Here is a 17,839-nt window from a genome sequence, read left to right as displayed (position 1 = left end):
GCAAGTTACCTAACCTCTCTGTGGCTCACTTCCAAGATGGCAATAATCACAGCACCTTCCTCGTAGGGGTGTTGTCAGGTTTCGAAGAGTTAATATACACAAATCGCTTACGGAAGTGCCTGGACCGTAGGAAGCACTGTATTAAAAGTCTCTTTGATCAGTATTTCAAGGGATCCTGGTAGGTGCCCAGTGAAGCAGGCTGGGCAGGGATTCCCCTACCATCCTCTTTTAACAGACACAGGGATGCATCACAGAGGGGTGAAGCATCTTTCCGGCAGAGGTGAGAGAACGCTGGACTCAAACCTAGTTCTGACTCCGGTCTAGCGAGGTTTCCACTATGCTACCCAGAACCATCTTGAACACACCCAAGCTGTGCGTGGAAAGCATGCAGCACGACTGAGGTACCCCCCCCAGCAGAGGCCAGCCCATCACATGGACACACTATCAGTGTGCAATGCCTCCAGGATCCGGCTGGGTGTCTGCGCCAGACGGAGCACGCCAGCTCCTCTGGCCGAGCAAGCCCCCGCTTTATATCCTCAACTCCACTGATGCTCTCAACAGCTCACATGTCATCCCCCTATACTGATGAGGAGACTGAAGCACAGAGCACTTGAGTAACTTGCCCGAGGTCACACAGCCCGAGTGGTGGTGTCTCTGTGTCTGGTCTATTCACAACTTAGGGATTTAGACCCAATCCTGGAAGCTGGGTGTACTGGCACTTCCCCAAGAGATGCTTCCCTGTCCTGAGGGCAAAGCTTGAGAAACAAGCGTAGTCACTGGCGCCGGGGATCTAATCAGCGCCTGTGGATCTTGAGTTATAAGGAAGAAACCCCATCTTTCTGTTTCATTTTCCTCAACTCAGAATGCGTGCCTGGTTCTCCTTTATCTACCTCATAACTCTGACCAAAGATTAATGAGTTACCATTTGCCAGGCCCTGGTGGAGGAATAACTATGATCGGTATGGTCTTATCATATCCACAGTCAGAATGAACAGAGACTCTTATTAAAAGCCAGACCAAGGAGTGGCTGCTGAGAAAAAGCTTCCTTCAGGTCAGGGCTGCTGCAAAGAAGTGCAACAGCTCTGTCCAACCCAGGCCAGTTAAAGACACGGCCGTACACATGTACGGGACACAGGTAATCCGGGCACAGGCCTCATCAGAAGAGGGGAAGGAGCATGCGGGGTCAAAAGACCCTAGAAACATCCTCAGTTTCAGTCACATCTGGCCAGAGGGGAATAATTAGACAGGAAGATTTCCACAAGACACCCACACGTGAAGTTACTAACCAGAATTAAGACACATCATGGTGTATCAGAGCAACCGAGTGAAAAGAAAAATACAAAACTCTGTAAGGTACCATTCCAATTTTACAAAACATTTTAAAACTTTAGACACATGAATGACAAGAAAGAAATACCTCCAAAAATTAAGAGATTACAACTAGGTAAAAAAGAACGTGGGTGTTTATATTTTCTTCTACCTGTTTCTCTTCGTGTCTCTAGTTCTCTTATAGGGCTATTTACTACTTTTTGAATTAGAACAAGCTTTTAAAGATGATTTCACCAGCCTTTTCTCTCTCCAAAGGCAAGGCGCACGTACACGTTACCTGTGATTCTAGGCCTCTGCTGCTTTCTGTCCCTGCAGCCCTAACACGCAGCACAGCAGCCAGCGCATAGTAGGTATACAATAAATATTTTTCAAAGACAGAGGCTTTACTAATTGCCTCTTAAATATTCACTTTTCTTTTAAAAAAAAAACTTAAAAGCTAGCATTAGTACTAAATCATTCACTGTTTAAGTCTAAAGAGTCACCTTACAATTTTTTATCTGCATTGACTTTTGCTTTTCTGAAGATGAAAGCATGTTCTAGATGTTCTTTATTCTTTGGGACTACTAATTTGAAGAGAACTGTCACTCTCAAGCACGGAGCAGTGTGGGGTATTGACATCGTATTGAATTATTTAAAGGAAATTAACAACACGCTTCCTGTCCTTGGAGAGCGACATCTGCCAGAAAAGCCATTTGCGGCTGCCTCAGGAAGATATCACTGCAGAAGGGCGAGCATTGCCCAGCACCTTGAATTCTAAAAGAAAATCTGTAAGTTCTAAAGAACAAATAACGAAGACAAAGTTCAGGTGATAACTTCTCTTCCACTGGAAGCTCTGAAGAGTCCCAGGAAATTATTTCCTGGGGGTCAAGTTTAATGGGATAACGTGTTGCTCATCATTCTCACGGAAGCCCCACGTGACACTGGACCACGTGGCTTTAACTGGGAGCCCGGCGCCTCGGGTTCGCGGGACCACCTCCCTCTACCCTGTCCTCGTAAGCTGGCATTTTTATGGCTATGCTAAACCCATCCGTGGTCGGTACACCCAGACATCATGGCACCCGAAGTGCCAGCGACGTGACGGGAACTGGGGACCACGGCGGTGGGCACTGCCCTAGCGGGAGGTAAACTTTGGATGGGTGCTTTCAGTTCAGAGCCCGCTCATCTCATACCGTCGTTCTGCTCCGAGACCTACCTCCAAACACCAGGGCTCCCCAACCTTTTGTAAGGAGTGGCTCCTTTTCATGTCCCTGAAGACTTGAGTGCTGACAGTGAAGTCTGAGGGGGGGTAGAAGTGCTGACAGTCATGTCCCTGAGTGCAGCAAGGGAGGGGGCACTGCTGCCAGGAAGAAAGGGGAAGAGAGTGAGGCTCGGGAGGGAGGCGGGGCGCAGTCAGCAAGGCATTCACGGCCCCCAGCCTGACTTCCTGCCCTACCCCCGCTTCTCTACAAACTCCAAGCGGGGAGGATCATGGTTCCCCGCACGAACCCAGAACTCTTCCACCTCCCTGCTGGCCAGTGACATCTTCAACACAGCCTCCTCTTGGCAGCCTTTGTGGTGCATCTCTTCCAGCTGAGCCCACCCTCGCCCATCGTTCCCCCTAAGGACACGCCACTCCTTCCTCCGAGAAGCCCGCTGGCTAGCATTTTCTCTCTCTCAACTTACCTTACTGAATCTTCCATTAGTTTAAACCATGTGATATTGCTGCTATTCCTACCCTACAGAAATGCAATTGTATAGGGTTCCACGCAATTCTAGAGCTATTTGGGGAGCTGTCTTAATACCTTTCCCTCTGCCAGGCTGCAGTCTTTTTGAGAGCAGCAACTACACTGACATATCTGGACCCCTTGAAAGATCTGGCAGCACACACCCTGAGTGCTCAGGAAGTATGTGCTCTACTGCACTGCAGCCCAGCTGGAGCCCTATGATGAGCCCTGCTTCTCTGTTTGGGGTTCTGGACAGGAATGTTCATGTTATTCCGCTATTCCTCACAACCACCCTGTGAGGTAGGTACTACTGTCGTGCCCATTTTACAGACAAGGAAACTGACTCAGAGACGTTAAGGAGCATGCCCAAGGTCACACAGCTAGTAAATGGCGACGGGGGGGGTGGGGGCCTGGACCAGGTCTCAGTCAACTCATGGTGGTGCTATGTAGATGCATTTGGCTGTCCAGATGTTGACTATTGCTCTATAAATGGGGTAGAGAATTGAGGGGTATTAAGAGCGACGTGGGGTCCAAGAAGGGCTCTTTCACAACAAGGAAATATCATTCTAATCGTCTTTAAAAAAAAAAGAAAAAAGATCTATGCCTTTTGTGTTCATTGTAAAGGATTATGTCTTCCTTTACAGTGACGTTTATCTGCATTGTAAGAAGTTGAAAAACTTCTCCACTCTAGTTTTTAAAAAGTTTTTTGTGAAGGAAAAGCCCATGAACAAATTTTTCACCCTTTTTAATCCCAAATAATAGAATTCAGGATTAAGAACATGAGATTGAGCACAATATCCAATATTTTATGTTCTGATATTCACTAAATAGCAGAATGAGCATAGTGGGTACTAAAGACTCTAGGAGTTAGGAAATCAATGGAAATAACGGACAAATCTATAAAACAGCAGCCACATGTCTAGAATAACTTACATGGTTCCCATATAACCTGGTCCTCCGATGGGGGAGGTGGGGGGCTTATCCAGGTGGATTAAAACCAGCCAAAAGCCATGTGAACACCCAAATTGAGAAGGAGCCACATCTCCTGCAAACTGGTGCTACTCTAGGGCCCTCGCTGGTTGCAACTGTCCCCGTGGCTGGACTTTGAAAGTCACCACTGCCAGAAGCCCCAAGGTCTGCTCCCAGGAAGGGCAGCCGAAGCCCCAGAGGAAGCACAGGTTGCCCATCCCTGGAGGTCTCTGGTCTCCACCCGGGAAGCAGAGCCTCCCACTCTGCATTTCTCCATGGGGCTCGTTTGCAAACAGGAACGTGAGTCACTGGGCAAACATGAGTCCATTTTCAAGAAGATTAGCCCAGCTGGACAACCAAGGTCCTCCTATTCTGCCTTGTCACAGCCGTGACTCATCTTAACTGCCTCCCACCAAAGGGGACATGGTTTAGCCCTCCAACTGTTCCTGAAAGGAACCCAGCAATATGGGGGTTTCAATCCTTGTCTGCTTATTTTGTTTCCTAACACAATGCTGAGAGCAAAGAGGCAAGGTTCCCGAGGGCAAGCACCCCAGGAGTTTGGAAAAGAAATGTATCTAAGGCTACCACAGACCACATTCTCTTTATTATCTTCCCATGGCCTTTCCTTAGGGCCTGTACTCCCACAGGGGCTTGCACACAGGCTCGTTATACTCATGGGCGCGCGCGTGCACACACACACACGCACGCCTCCGTATAGGATCTAGATACTCTTCCATTCCTGGGAACCTCAGAGCCAAATTTGCAGGTCACTCCTACCAATACTGTAGGATCTACCAGCTTTGAAATTTGTGAGATTAACCTTACCCCCATCTTATCTTATGGGTCTACCCTGCTTTGCTCTTTATTCTAATTTCCTTAATTGTTCATTTCTAATCTTTTTACATAATATGAGGTCTTATAAGCCAATTCAAATGTGGGGGCTGTAAGATGTCTTATAAACAGATCCAAATGCACATACAAATACCAAATCATTTTGTTCCATGACAAAACTCTAGTTGAGCCTTCCCCTAACAAATATAAGACCCTTCAACACATCCTAAAGATTATGAAGGCAGATGTCTGCCAAGTTTTCTGCTCAGCATCCATTCATGCTTTTTCTGGTAACAGTGCCCTGAATTACACAGGAGGTACCACCCTAACTCTCAAGCCACATAGTCTGGGTAGAGTGGACCCTACCCCGACCTGCACGGATGGGTAAGTGTACTCAGTCCAAATGCACTCAGCACATCACACCCCCTTACCCAGCCACTGATTCAGAATTGTGGGGAAGATAAGGTCTCTCTGGACTCAAACCGGCTTCCATGCAATGAAGTCAACCTGGAGGAAAATAGAGCCAAGAGCTGGAAGGAAATGATGTCCTGGTGTATGGGCCCCTGGACCCAGCCACGCTACCTGTAAACTTTTCAATTATGGGTCAATACACTCATTCTGCTCAGGCCAGTTTGGGCTGGGTTTGAGGAGAAAGAAGGGCACCCTGACCGGAGAATTCTAGTTGCCTTAGAATGACCTCGACAATCGTCCATCCACACATCAAGCAGTGACGTGGAAAAATCTGGAGACGCTCCAGGAAAAGTAAATGAAGGCCTCGCGAGTTTCATGCTCTGGGGGAAAAGTAAATGAAGGTCTCGCGAGTTTCATGCTCCCGGGCATGATGAGGGGATTATTACAAGGCAATATATTGGAGTAAGTGTCTAGTACTTTTCAAAATAAGAATGAATGTGGCTTGTGGGCCAGTCTCTGGGATGGGGGCGGTAGCCTTGAGAAACCACACACCTGCTAGAACTGTCACTCGGCCCTCCTCCTCTAGTGCCTCTGAAGCCACCAGCTACACTGACTGACTCTACTAAGATGTGGTCTCCAGAAGTTGAGGCTGTGCCATGTAAAGACAGACGGCAGGCAGAGCAGGTAGCAGATTTCATTTTCCCTGATGGCTTGGCCCCTGAGGACATGGGGTGCTGACCAGTTCTGGACGTGGCCGCATGGAGCAGAATCAAGGTGTACCACTAAGAAGTTAGAGCACTAGTTGTATACTCTACAATTTTGTTTCTTTACGAGCTTATAGCTGCCTTCAACAGGTGGCTGGGCAATATTCAAATGTTAATGCAACAGAATGGAAACCAACGAGCCAGAAAGTACACATTGCTCTGCCAGGAAAAATAAACACAAAAGAAAAGAATATAGGAGGAGCTGAAAAGCATTTAAAAGCCAAAACCCTTAAAAATACTAAAGCTTCCAGAAATAAAGATTTTGTATGAAATCTGTTATTCTGACCAAATTTGGCCAACAGCTGTTGGCTACTGGGAGAAATCTAAACCCACCTCTTAGGCAGCAAGAAAAAGGCAAAAGCTTTCAATTTTGTTTCAGTAAAGTTTGCTGTCATTGTTAACTTTATATGTCAACTTGACTGGGCCATGGGGTGCCCAGATATTTGGTCAAACATTATTCTGAGCATTTCTGTGTTTTGGATGAGTTAAAATTGGTAGAATGAATAAAACTGAATGCCCTTCCTAATGTGGGTGGGCCTCATCCAATCTGTTGAAGGCCTGAATGGGAACAAAAGGCTGATCCTCCCCCAAATAAGGGAGAACTCCTCCTGCCCGACTGCCTTTGAGCTGGGACATAGGGGTTTTTGGGTTGTTTTTTTTTTCCTACCTTCAGAATTGGACTAAGACATAGGCTCTTTCTGGGTCTCAAGCCCGCCAGCCTTTGGACCAGAACTAATACCATCAGCTCTTTTGATTCTCAGGCCTCCAGACTTCAACTAGAGCTACACCATAAACTCTCCTGGGTCTCCAGCTTGCCATCTGCAGTTCTACGGACTTGTTGGTCTTCATAACTGCATGAGCCAATTCCTTATAATCAATCTCTTTTTATACTTGTCTGTCTGTCTATCTGTCTATTGGTTCTGTTTCTCTGGAGAACCCTAATATATTTGGGTTATGTTTTTATATGTTTTCTCCCCCCAAGCAAGAGGAAAAGGATTATTTGTGGGTCTCTCAAAGATATCAGAATTGTGAAATGGAATGGGTCTTAGAAATCATGTAATTGAATTCCTTATGATTTTTTAGAATCCCTAAGTCTAGGCATAAAATTAGGACCTACCCAGGACTACACAGCTAGAAAAGAACCAACCAAAACCCAGGTTTCAAAAACTAGGAGATAGGGGTTCTATGCATAACATGGAAGAGTTTTATTTTGAAACTGCAGCATCTCTGGAGGGATAAGAAATCCATTTGCGAGAAGGACATGGGCAAGAGCCATTCCACTAAAGAAGCAAACTAGTAAAATGACAATTTTTTAAAAATTGGAGGGAGGGCAAAAACCTCTTATCTCTGTATCATTTACTCACGTACACACACACGTGTGTACAAACAAGGACACCAAAAACAAATAAGCAACAGCAGCCAGCCAGCCAGCCATCCAACCAACCAACCAGAGCCCACACACATACACATAACCTTGAAAAGAGAGTTCAGATCTTTACAGGTCATGCTGATCTAGCTTTGAGTCCATCAATAATTATCACCTCTGAAGGTAAGGTAACTCTGGTGGGAACTACTTACGTTTGAAAGATCTTGCCAAACAACACAGATGCAAAAAAACTATAATCACGGCTCCAGGCAAGCTACCATTTTGTCATTAAAGGCGAACCCAGTTTTTCCCCCAAACAGGATACCATCACAGACGTGGCAAATGTATGCAACATTATTTTTCATGATTATTTTTCCAAAATGTGAGCGTGTGTGAGTGACAGGGTGTGAGAGTCTGTGTGTGTACACACTGCACAACTGTGTGCATACAGACGTAGGCGGGTACCCTCCAGTATGGAAGACAGCGGCCTGCAGTCAGGAATGGCAAGTGCCCGGCTCACCTACGGCAGCTTCCTCTTCCCTTACCTGTGTCAATATCACTAGGCCACCTGCTCAGAGCTGGCATGTGGCGAAACGTAATCATCACCCCTACACTCGAGGGATGTAGAAATAAAGTCTGCCTTGGCCCTTGAGGACCTCATCTGAGTGAGAAAGAGACCAGGATCCAAACAGAATGAACACAAAGGAGCCAATGTTAAGTCAACCCTTAGACTAGCCTTTTGCAAAGCACAGTTCACCTCTTCCTCAATCTCAACAGAGAGACAGAGGTGGGGCCTCACCGTCACTGCTTCCCACCAACTAGCTGTGTGCGCCCTGTACTTCTGGGGCTCAGTTTGTCAAGTCACGTGAGGGTGCCAGCTGCTAGATGACTTGTGAGGGCCCTGCTCACCCCCCAGCGTGCTCCAATTTTGCAGGGCGAGCAAAACGCAGAGGCGGGGGATACAATTAAGTCCTCCAATCGCTCTCAGTACAAATCCAACGTGCCTGGATATCTAGACATGGCCATTATAGAAGAGGCGATATTTACTGAAGAAAGTTATATTCGAGGAGAAAAAGCTTTCTTTTACCAGATAAAATATCTACACGGCCAAGGAAAAATATTTTAGCAATAAGGTATAACAAACGGGAATTTGTAGCATCATTTCAAAAGGTGTTTATTGGTTTAAAGAAAATGTTGCCAACTTTTGTTTTCTAGGGGAAAAAAATACTTCTCAAGAAGTTGAAAATAAAACATACTTTTTTATTATGGTATAAACAATGAAGGAAAAGTCACATAAAATATCTTTTGAAGAATTTGGGATAAAGTTAAAAAAAGTTACTTGAGTTAATTTTGAATAAAGGAGATGCTTTTATTTTTTAGCTTATATCAACACTAAATTAACTGACTTAATTGACTAAATTATTAGTTAAATCAAATTAACTAAATTAATTGACTTCAAGTGAAGTCAAGGCTTTCTGGGATGGTAATAATGTGAAATGGCTAACCTTAATATTGGGAATTTAGCTAAGGCATGCAAAAAATAAATGAAGTTCTAATAGACATCGCTGGAACACTAAATGAAATCCTTTCTATGGCCAACCTAATTCCTTGGACACCCATACACTAGCAGAGCACCAGTGCATCCTTCCCATCTGTTTCCTCAGACAGTGATGAGGTTCCGTGGTGACCTCAGCAGGTAGAAAAGTGAAGCTTTTCCCTGCAACCTCCATCTCCATTATTTGCATATGGAACTGAGAGATTAACAGTGTAATCTTTCCAGACAAGCAAAACGCCAGCAAGCTCTTGAAAAACCACGCTCATCCATTACTTCGAGAGAATAGGAGCTGATTCACACGTGTGGGCAGAGGACCCCTGTGGAAGCATTGGAGGCAGAGGCTCAGGTCCACTGTGAATCCAGCTAATAAATAAATGTAATATCGTGCTGTTAATGAGATTTTTGCTAAAGGATAGTTCCTCCTCCCAGGAAAGCCTCCGGGAAGGGATGTGGGTCCATATGACGCCCCTGGGGGCCATGAACAGCACTGCGCAGAATCAAAGGACCAAGAGGGGGAGAGAGTCTGATTGGGACTGGTGATGGGTACTTGGTAATCCTCTCTTTAAAAACCAACATATCGCCTACAAAAAGACAAAAAAAAAAAAAAAAGCACCCAGAAATGGAGCTGAGAGGTTGTAAAGACAACACAGAGACCGGGTATGCCTGGGGAGCTAGTTACTACTCAGGAAATTTAGAGTGCTTTGCTCTGAAAAAGAAAGCAGCAGTGATCAACAGCACCCTCCTCTCGGATCAATGGGGACCAAATGTTTTAAAATGCAAATAACAGGTTTCTAGACCAACCCTGGAACTTCTCCTGGAAATGTTTTCATAATTCACATCTTTTAGCCACAGGAGCCCCAATTAAATGTCTTCTCTTCTCATTTCTACTCACCAATTATTAGCATTAGATAATAACATACTATTTTCTGCTAATATGCTTCCTGACAACATCAAACTCCGGAAGGTCTTCATGGTGCAATAACTGAGTAACTGTGCAAATGACGGCTAATTGACGAGAAAATGTTATCTAAACCTCAGTGTTTATGAAAAACAAACCATTCTGGTTGAAATGCATTATACTAATGGTGTAAAAACGTATTAAATTGAAATAATTTGAAAAAAAAGTTCTCCCCAAGCTTCATGAAAGAGGGAATCACACTGCAAGGATATAAGGTTATAAATATTCAAAAACAATGGACAATATGTGGAACCTAAAAAAATGGTACAGAGGAACCGGTTTGCAGGGCAGAAATAGGGACACAGATGTAGAGAACAAATGTATGGACACCAAGGGGGGAAAGTGGCGAAGGGGTGGGGGGGATGAATTGGGAGACTGGGATTGACACATATACACCAATATGTATAAGAACCTGCTGTATAAAAAAATAAAATAAAATTCAAAAAAACACAAAACAAACAAACAAAAGACAATGGACGCCCACAGGCAGGACCACTCTTGACACCATCCCATTCAGAACGGGAAGGTAGGTGAGAATCTGGGGAGAGGTTCGCCAGCTCCATTCTCTAACATCCCTGGCTCCAGAATGACAGTCATCCCCCAGCTGTCATCCCCAGAAAGAATCACATTATTGCTAATTTCATAACTTGAGCGGCCACCATTATTGTCACTGGGCACACACCTGGGACACCATAATGGGTCCTGCCTGGACCGGGGTGACGAATTCTCTCAGGACTATGGTATTCGGGGTTGCTCAGCTTGAAAGGGAGAGTTGGAGCCACAGGATAAAAGATAAGGGGATGAGACAAATTATCCCATGCCACCCAAGTCGTTGGCTATTCTTCTACCCCAAATATTTATATTTTTAATAAAGAGAACCTTGAGAGAGAAAAAGAACCCTAAACTGTGCGTGTGTGTGCGCGCGCGCGTGCGTGCGCGTGCGTGTGCGTGTCGAAGGCAACAGAGACAGCACACCCGTGAGCTGAAGCAGTCAATCCCATCTTGCTCCCATTTCTCACCGCTAAATGGACGGGCCCTGCTTAAGTACAGTCAAGCCCAGAAAAATCACTCACATATTCTCACTGAGATGGCTCTGAGAGAACACCTAGTTTTCAGAGTTCTCTTAAAGACTGTTCAGGTTTCTTGGAGTGAAAATCATCTTCACATGGCTCACATGTGCAGCCAATAAAGAAAAAAACTCATGTGTGCCCCGAAAAGTTTCCCCTCAAAGCACTTAAGGGACATGAATGCCAAAGACAGTCCTGGAGGGTAGTGATGGGAACTGATGACAAAGCAGCTGACCCAGGCTGGGTCCACCACCCTGAACAGAGAAATTCCACCTTCGGCCACATCAAATCAACCACAGTGCAGACGGCAGCCAGTGCAGCAAATCCGGACAAGATGAATTTTCCTATCTCCAGAGTGTAAACATACCTGGGCTTCTTAATATTTACAACAGGTAAAACTAACAAACCAAAGCAGTAACAAACAAGCAAACCAAATATAAAACAAAAAGACTCCCTAGGCTGGAAATAACCTCTTCTCATCACAGTCTTTGGTGGATGCCATTTGAGTGATTACCACCTGAGGAGAAAATAAAGAAAAAGGAGATGGCAGCTATCAGGAACAAGTTTGAGTCACTGGAGAGAAAGTCTCAATCCTTGGTTAACATACAGAAAAACTTACTAGCAATAGTTACTACTTTCATAGATTGAAAGCTTTCAGTGCCTCAGGAAGACCCAAACTCTGAAGTCATCTTTATCCAAGGTTTGGTTCCAAGTAGAGTCTGTGGAGGTTAAGTATGTCTTCAAATACACAGACCACTCACAGACTTGGAAATCTTTGCCTCGTAACAGTATTTATCACTTAACTTCCGATAAAAAGGAAGGGGATAATTTCAACAATTAAATACGGTCTAGAAAGTTCACCGTCAACTGATAAATGGATCAATAAAATGTGATCTATCCACACAATGGAATATTATTTGGCTATTAAAAAAGTAATAAAATAGTGACAGATGCCACAACATGGATGAATCCTGAAAACACTATGCTAAGTGAAAGAAGCCAGTCTCCAAAGACCACATATTGTATGATTCCATATATGCAAAATGTCTAGAATAGACAAATCCACAGAGACAGAGAATAGAAGGGGAATGGGGGATGAGTTGGGGGAAATGGGGAGTGACAGCTAATGGGTATGGAGTTTCTTCGGGAGGTGATAAAATGTTCTAAACTTTATTGTGGTGATGGTTGCAACTCTGTAAATACACTAAAGATCATTAACGTGTACACGTTAAATGGGTGAACTGTATAGTACGTGAATAAACTAATTTTTAAAAAATTCTGAAGTCTCAATTGGCCTAACCACCATTATCGTATCTCTAACTGCTTTCTATTTGAATTCTGAGCACATTTTATTTGAAACGAATACACAACTCTGGGAAACAGGCAGGATAAGAATTATTATTCCCATTTCACAGGAAGCAGAGGTCCAGAGAGTTTGTTTGCTTTCCACTGGCTGGCTAGGTTTCCACAAGGCACAAGGAGAAGTGTGAATTATGGAGAAGTCATAGGTCTTACCATTCCCCAAATCAGGGAGGGATTAATATCCAGCTCTTGCCAGATGTCTAGAAATTTATATGGTTGGGTCATGCAGACATGCTACTGAACAAAAGACACTGAAAAATGGCACTTGGATTACTGGAATGCAACTCTCAATAGCATGAAATTCAGGTTAAACAATTTAGCTAAAAAAGCAGGGGAGGGGGAGGAGTCATCTCCAGTCGATATCTGGTGGGGTGAAAATATACCCAATTAGATGTGGCCATATAATTTTCACATCAAACATCTTGTGGTCCCAAAGGCAACTAATGGCACAGCTTGCTGTGGATTTTCCCAAGTTTTCAAAAGCAATGACAGCCCTCTTCAACAAAGCCATTTAACATAACAGAAGGTTAAAGTGGGAACCACAAACACTTGCTTTTCTTAATTTACACCTTTCATTTACTTCCCCAGAAATGACATGGAGGAGCCACGAAATTTATGATGTACTGTTCATACATCATATGTACCGTTCCTTTTAAGAATAGGATTTAGAAAGCAGAATGTGAACTCTAGAAGGTAATCTGGAGCTATACCTTAAAAAAAAAAAAACGTTTTGTATTCCAGGAGAAACAAGATGATTTCGTTGGACCTTGCACTTAAATTTTTTAAAAAAGGAGGGGGGGAGAGAAAATATTGGGTGAGTGGGAAACTAGTGGGTTTTGGAAAATGCAAATATAATGACTTCACATTATCTATTCTACTAACCAGGTACCACTGAAACCCATTGCTGGAGCACAGCAAACAAAACAGCTCACAAGGGCTTTTCTCTGCATCACAGACTTTTGGAAGCATGAGAAGCTACTAACTTTTAAATCATCATGTTTGTGTAGTTTTAACCATTTCTTTTTTTCTTTTTTGAAAAATACTCTAGTAAACCACTAAGGTTATTTTTTAAGTACATAAAGTCATTGGCCAAAAAAAAAAGACAACTTAAAACATACATTGGCAAATTGGGATGTCATTCATTTTAAAATATTCTTTCTTAGACCTTAGTCTGTTCTTTAGTTTCAGGAATAACAGAGGGATGGCTGCTCAATAAACACTCACGTTAAAGCAGGACTTCTCAACCTCAGCCCTACTGACGTTTTGATAATTCTCTGTGATGTGGAGCGGGTGGGGGGATGGGGGGCTGCCCTAGCAGTATCTCTGGCCTCTACCCACTAGATGACAGTAGCATCCCCTGCCCAGCTGCGACAACCAAAAAGGCATCCAGACACTGCCAAATGTCTCCTGGAGAGCAAAATCACCCCAGCTGAGATCCAATGAGTTAAAGATAACTGGCCTGAAAATTTTCCTATGACATGGACTGATGCAGAGGCCCTAGCTTGAAAAGGTACCCAGATCACGGCAGCAGCCGACAGCAACAACAAAATCAGCCAACTTTCATCCAAATCCTCCAACAGCGATCAGTTTCGGAAACCCAGAAAAACATGATGATACTGTAAACATCCCCCGAGCCTCTCCAGTGACCAGTGTATAGCCTTCAACTGTGTGCCAAGGTTCCACAGTGCCCTGGCAACTCTTTTCAGCGTCCGCAATATTGTCATTCACAAATGGATGAAGTGACAGTACTAGAAAGATTAGTATGTGTCTAAAGGTGGGGTGGGCACGGTCCCCAGTATGTTTTGGTCTCTCTAAAACCACAGAGCTGTAGTAATCTGCTGATCTATAATAGACACTCCAGTCACTCAAGAAAACCCAAACTACTCCCTCTTCACCGTGGGGGGAGTCCGTTGGTAGCCAGACGGCAAAACAATGAGATTTTTATCTCTGATCTCCTTAATGAAAGAATCCAAAGAACAAAATACAAAATGGAGCCCAAGTCCAATTCAAAAATCCAGAAGGTTCTGCATAAAGTGAGTCTGAGGATCTACGAGATCCCAGAGGACGTTTGTGCTCAAGCAAGAGACAGGCAGCATCAACACCCTCGCGGACCTTTGGTGGATTCGTCAGCCTGCCGACGGCCCTCGAAACCGCCACGGGAAAGCACCCCGCTGTTCACCAGCCCCGGGCACAAGAGGTCACAGCAGTGCCAGAGGCAGGGCGGCCAAACCCCAGACCCACCTCGAGACCCCGGTGCCTCCTGTCCAGAGCGGAGAAATGCTGCGATGCATCACCATTCCCGGGGTGTGGTTTGTTTTCTGGACGCCGTGCCAGCAACTCCCGCTGGGAGCCATCCAGGCCACGGGGATGGGCGGCAGTCTGGCTAAGTGACTCACGCCGCGGCCAACAGGTTGGAAAGGCTTGCGAGAATAAAAATGGGAGCGGGAAGCAGCTCCGCAGGGAAGAGTCCAGAACATCCTGTGACCCATTTAAATCCAAACCCTCTGGTGATCATCAAAACCTAGGTTTTTCAGGGTTGACACTCACCCAGTGACAACTCGATGGTTCTTTCTCTACAGACCCCGAGCAGGAAGGGAGCCCAGGAACTCCGCCTGCTGTCCGAGTTCTAGACCGGAAAGACACCTGCTTGAAAGACAGAGAGACCCACCCAGGTGCAGCGGGTGCGTGCCGCACTCTCCCATCTCACGCCAGGCCACCCGGCTCTGCCCTATGGAAACACGGCCAGTCTCCGGCATCCTGGTGGCCTCGTGGACATGAGCGGTGTCGTGACTCTAGTTCAGCGGCCAGGTTCATCACTCAGCACTTAGCACCTGAATTCATTAGGTCGCCTCAAGAAGCCTGGTCTCCACGTTTTGACCTAAGACACCAGAAACATCTCAGACCCAGTGCCAACCCCCGTATCATTACCATGATGTATGCAGGGAAGCACCCTGCATCTTGTTTCTCTTCGTCCCAAAAGGCAGACAAGAAACAAGAGCTAGCCAGAGATCAAGGCAAGAACCAAGCTATGAGCTCCCACCAAGTCACCGCAAATAAAAACTTCTCATTTTCCACTGCCAGTCTTCCAAGCGTGAATAACATGGGTATCGGCTCCTCTTATTTAAGTAGTTTATAAGCGAGCGGGTCATCTGGAAGGCACTTTCCCTATTTATTAACAGCAAGTTGTCTGAACAGCCACTCTCCGTGGGGAGCGTGACTGAAGATGGGGCGCCCTGACTCTGCTTCCTCCGGCACCCACAGAGCCCCGGGCCGGCCCCCGACCCAGAGGAGCCCAGTCATCTGGGGAGGGATGGCAGTCTTCCGGGGATCCGCACCAGTGTGACCTGCCTGAGAGGGTTCGCACCATCCCCGCTGTCGGGGTCGCTGACGCCCCGGGCTGCCCAGGACAAATCTCCGCGGCAGCCTCTGCCGTCTCGGGCTCAGCTTCGGTTTCAGCTCGGGCACCGACAAGGTTTGGACCCGTGCCCAGTCCCAGCACTGATAACATTCCTTGCAGCTGCCCCACCGGGAACAGAAATGGTAAAAGATTCCTCCCTCCGATGTGTGAACCAGGGGAGAAAAGCCGGGGGGCCCGGGGGTGAGAATACAGAAGAGAAAAGGAAAGGTTTCCTGAAACTCCCCTGGAGCCCCTCTTAGCACCAAGGGAATCGGTACCCTATCTCCACGTCTGTTCCAACATCACAAAAGACAGATACTCAAGCTTCTCCGACCCAGTGTACCCTCAAAGCAGGAATTCCCCCTGGAGGTGAAGTTCAGGGAAACAGCATTTAACCCTCTCCCCACTGGAGTCACCACCAGGCAATAAGAGGGAGGAATCCATGGGTCCCGGGTCCAGAACTAACCCACCAAGCGTTCCACTACTAATATTCCAGCATGCTCGTCCGTACTCACAACGACCTCTTGGGTGTTTCTATCTGCCGGCTTCTTGTAGCAAATACGGTAGTGAGGCAGAGTTGAGGAAAGCAAAAGGACACTGACTTCCAGAAGGCTGAGGCTAAGAGGCCACCTTGGGCAAGTTTCCATCGTAAGTCCCTCACTTTACTAAGTGAAAGGAACCAGACCACGAGGTGTATGATTCCATTTATACAATATGTCCAGAATAGGCAAATCCATAGAGACAAAAAATACAGTAGTAGTTGCCTAGGACTGGGAGGAAGTGGGGGAAATGGGGAGTAGCTGCTCATGGGGACAGGGGTTCTGGAGGGAGGTGATGAAAATATTCTGAAACGGATCGTGGTGATGGCAGCAAACTCTGAATATACTACAACCATTGAACTGTATACTTTAAATGGGTGAACTGTATGGTATGTGAATTATTTCTCAATAAAACTATCGTAAAAAAAAAAAGTTTAGCCATCGCAAACATGGGGCTTTCATCCTCTTCTGGCTGAGTCAGCTTTAAATGTTTTCTCTTGGACTGAAAGTAAAGATAATCTGGAAGGTCCTTAGAATGTATCTGGATAAGCTATTAACCTGCTTGAGACTCAAGCTACTGGTACGGGGCTAACAATGTTATCTACCTTAAAATGTCACAAGGGTTCAATTCCAAGGGGAGGTAAAGAGCTTAGCACAGTGCCCCCGGACATGACAGACGCTCTATAGAACGCACCTGTTTTGCATACCCTCCTGCAGGAGGTCTCAGAGAGAAAGGCCAGGTTCTAGAGAGAAGGACTGGCAGCTATCTTTGCCTAAACCCTGTTGCTTTTTTCAGCATTCTTTCCTCACCTTCCATATTAAGAGTGTGACCAACTTAAAAAGCAATCATAATAAATGCCAAAGTCTGGGAACTCTATAAAAGCTGTATCTGCAATGGCAGATCCTAAAAATATACTGCATACCCATTCCTACAGGGTTCTCCTTTGCCAGAGGGTCGTGCCCCTATTCAGCAGATGGGACACAGCAAACAGCACAGGGAATATGCCCAGGATTACGTTGAATTCTACAGAAGGAGGCGTCATGACCAGTTCTTAGCTCCAAATAGGCTAACCCCTATGATCACCTTTACAAGAGAAGGCAGAAAACTAATGAAGAGCATCTAGTAGATACCAGAAGAAGAGCTAAGAACTTCACAACAGCTGTTTAGTGCAAAATTCAATAATTAATTAATTTTTTAAGACTGACTCCGGCTAATTCCGCCAGGGAATCACCCTAACACCAGCCAGTCACGTGACCCAATGGGAGCCTCCATCTTCTTACACGATCCCCCCTTCCCAGCCTCACTGATTGGTCCAAATTGGGGCAAGAATCCCACCAACCTCCAGCTAAGGATGAAAGCCTGTGACGCTACGCATCCTCCAAGACTTCCCACCGAAGCTCTGCAGTAGGAGGAAACGAAGACAACACAGAGAGGACACATTCAAAGGGCTGATGTTTCCTCGTGGGACACCATTTCAGTTGTCCCTTTAGCAAGCTCTACCTCTGCCATTCCCAAAAGTTAGTTATGGGAATCAAAGAACTCCCCTTTTCCTTGTTTAAACTTGTCCGGGTTGGGTTTCTGATACCT

The 17,839-nt window shown here is 45.6% G+C and overlaps 1 protein-coding gene across 29 annotated transcripts in view; it reads right to left on the bottom strand.

The window, feature by feature from the left end:
• Positions 1-17,839, bottom strand: part of TCF7L2 (transcription factor 7 like 2) — a 206,969-nt gene that overhangs the window by 79,411 nt on the left and 109,719 nt on the right. For 10 of the 29 annotated variants that reach the window (XM_024121314.2, XM_024121316.2, XM_028482066.1 and 7 more), the window contains one exon: positions 2,522-2,665. The exons of 16 other annotated variants lie outside the window; for them this stretch is intronic. In XM_024121314.2, coding sequence (XP_023977082.1) covers positions 2,522-2,665 — 144 coding nt within the window. The remainder of the gene's footprint in view (positions 1-2,521; positions 2,666-17,839) is intronic. 3 more of the 29 variants (XM_028482063.1, XM_028482074.2, XM_024121328.3) reach the window with 1 other exon arrangement.

Source organism: Physeter macrocephalus, chromosome 20 (assembly GCF_002837175.3).
Source record: "Physeter macrocephalus isolate SW-GA chromosome 20, ASM283717v5, whole genome shotgun sequence".
Taxonomy (NCBI): domain Eukaryota; kingdom Metazoa; phylum Chordata; class Mammalia; order Artiodactyla; family Physeteridae; genus Physeter; species Physeter macrocephalus.
This window is presented reverse-complemented; position numbering and strand designations above follow the sequence as displayed.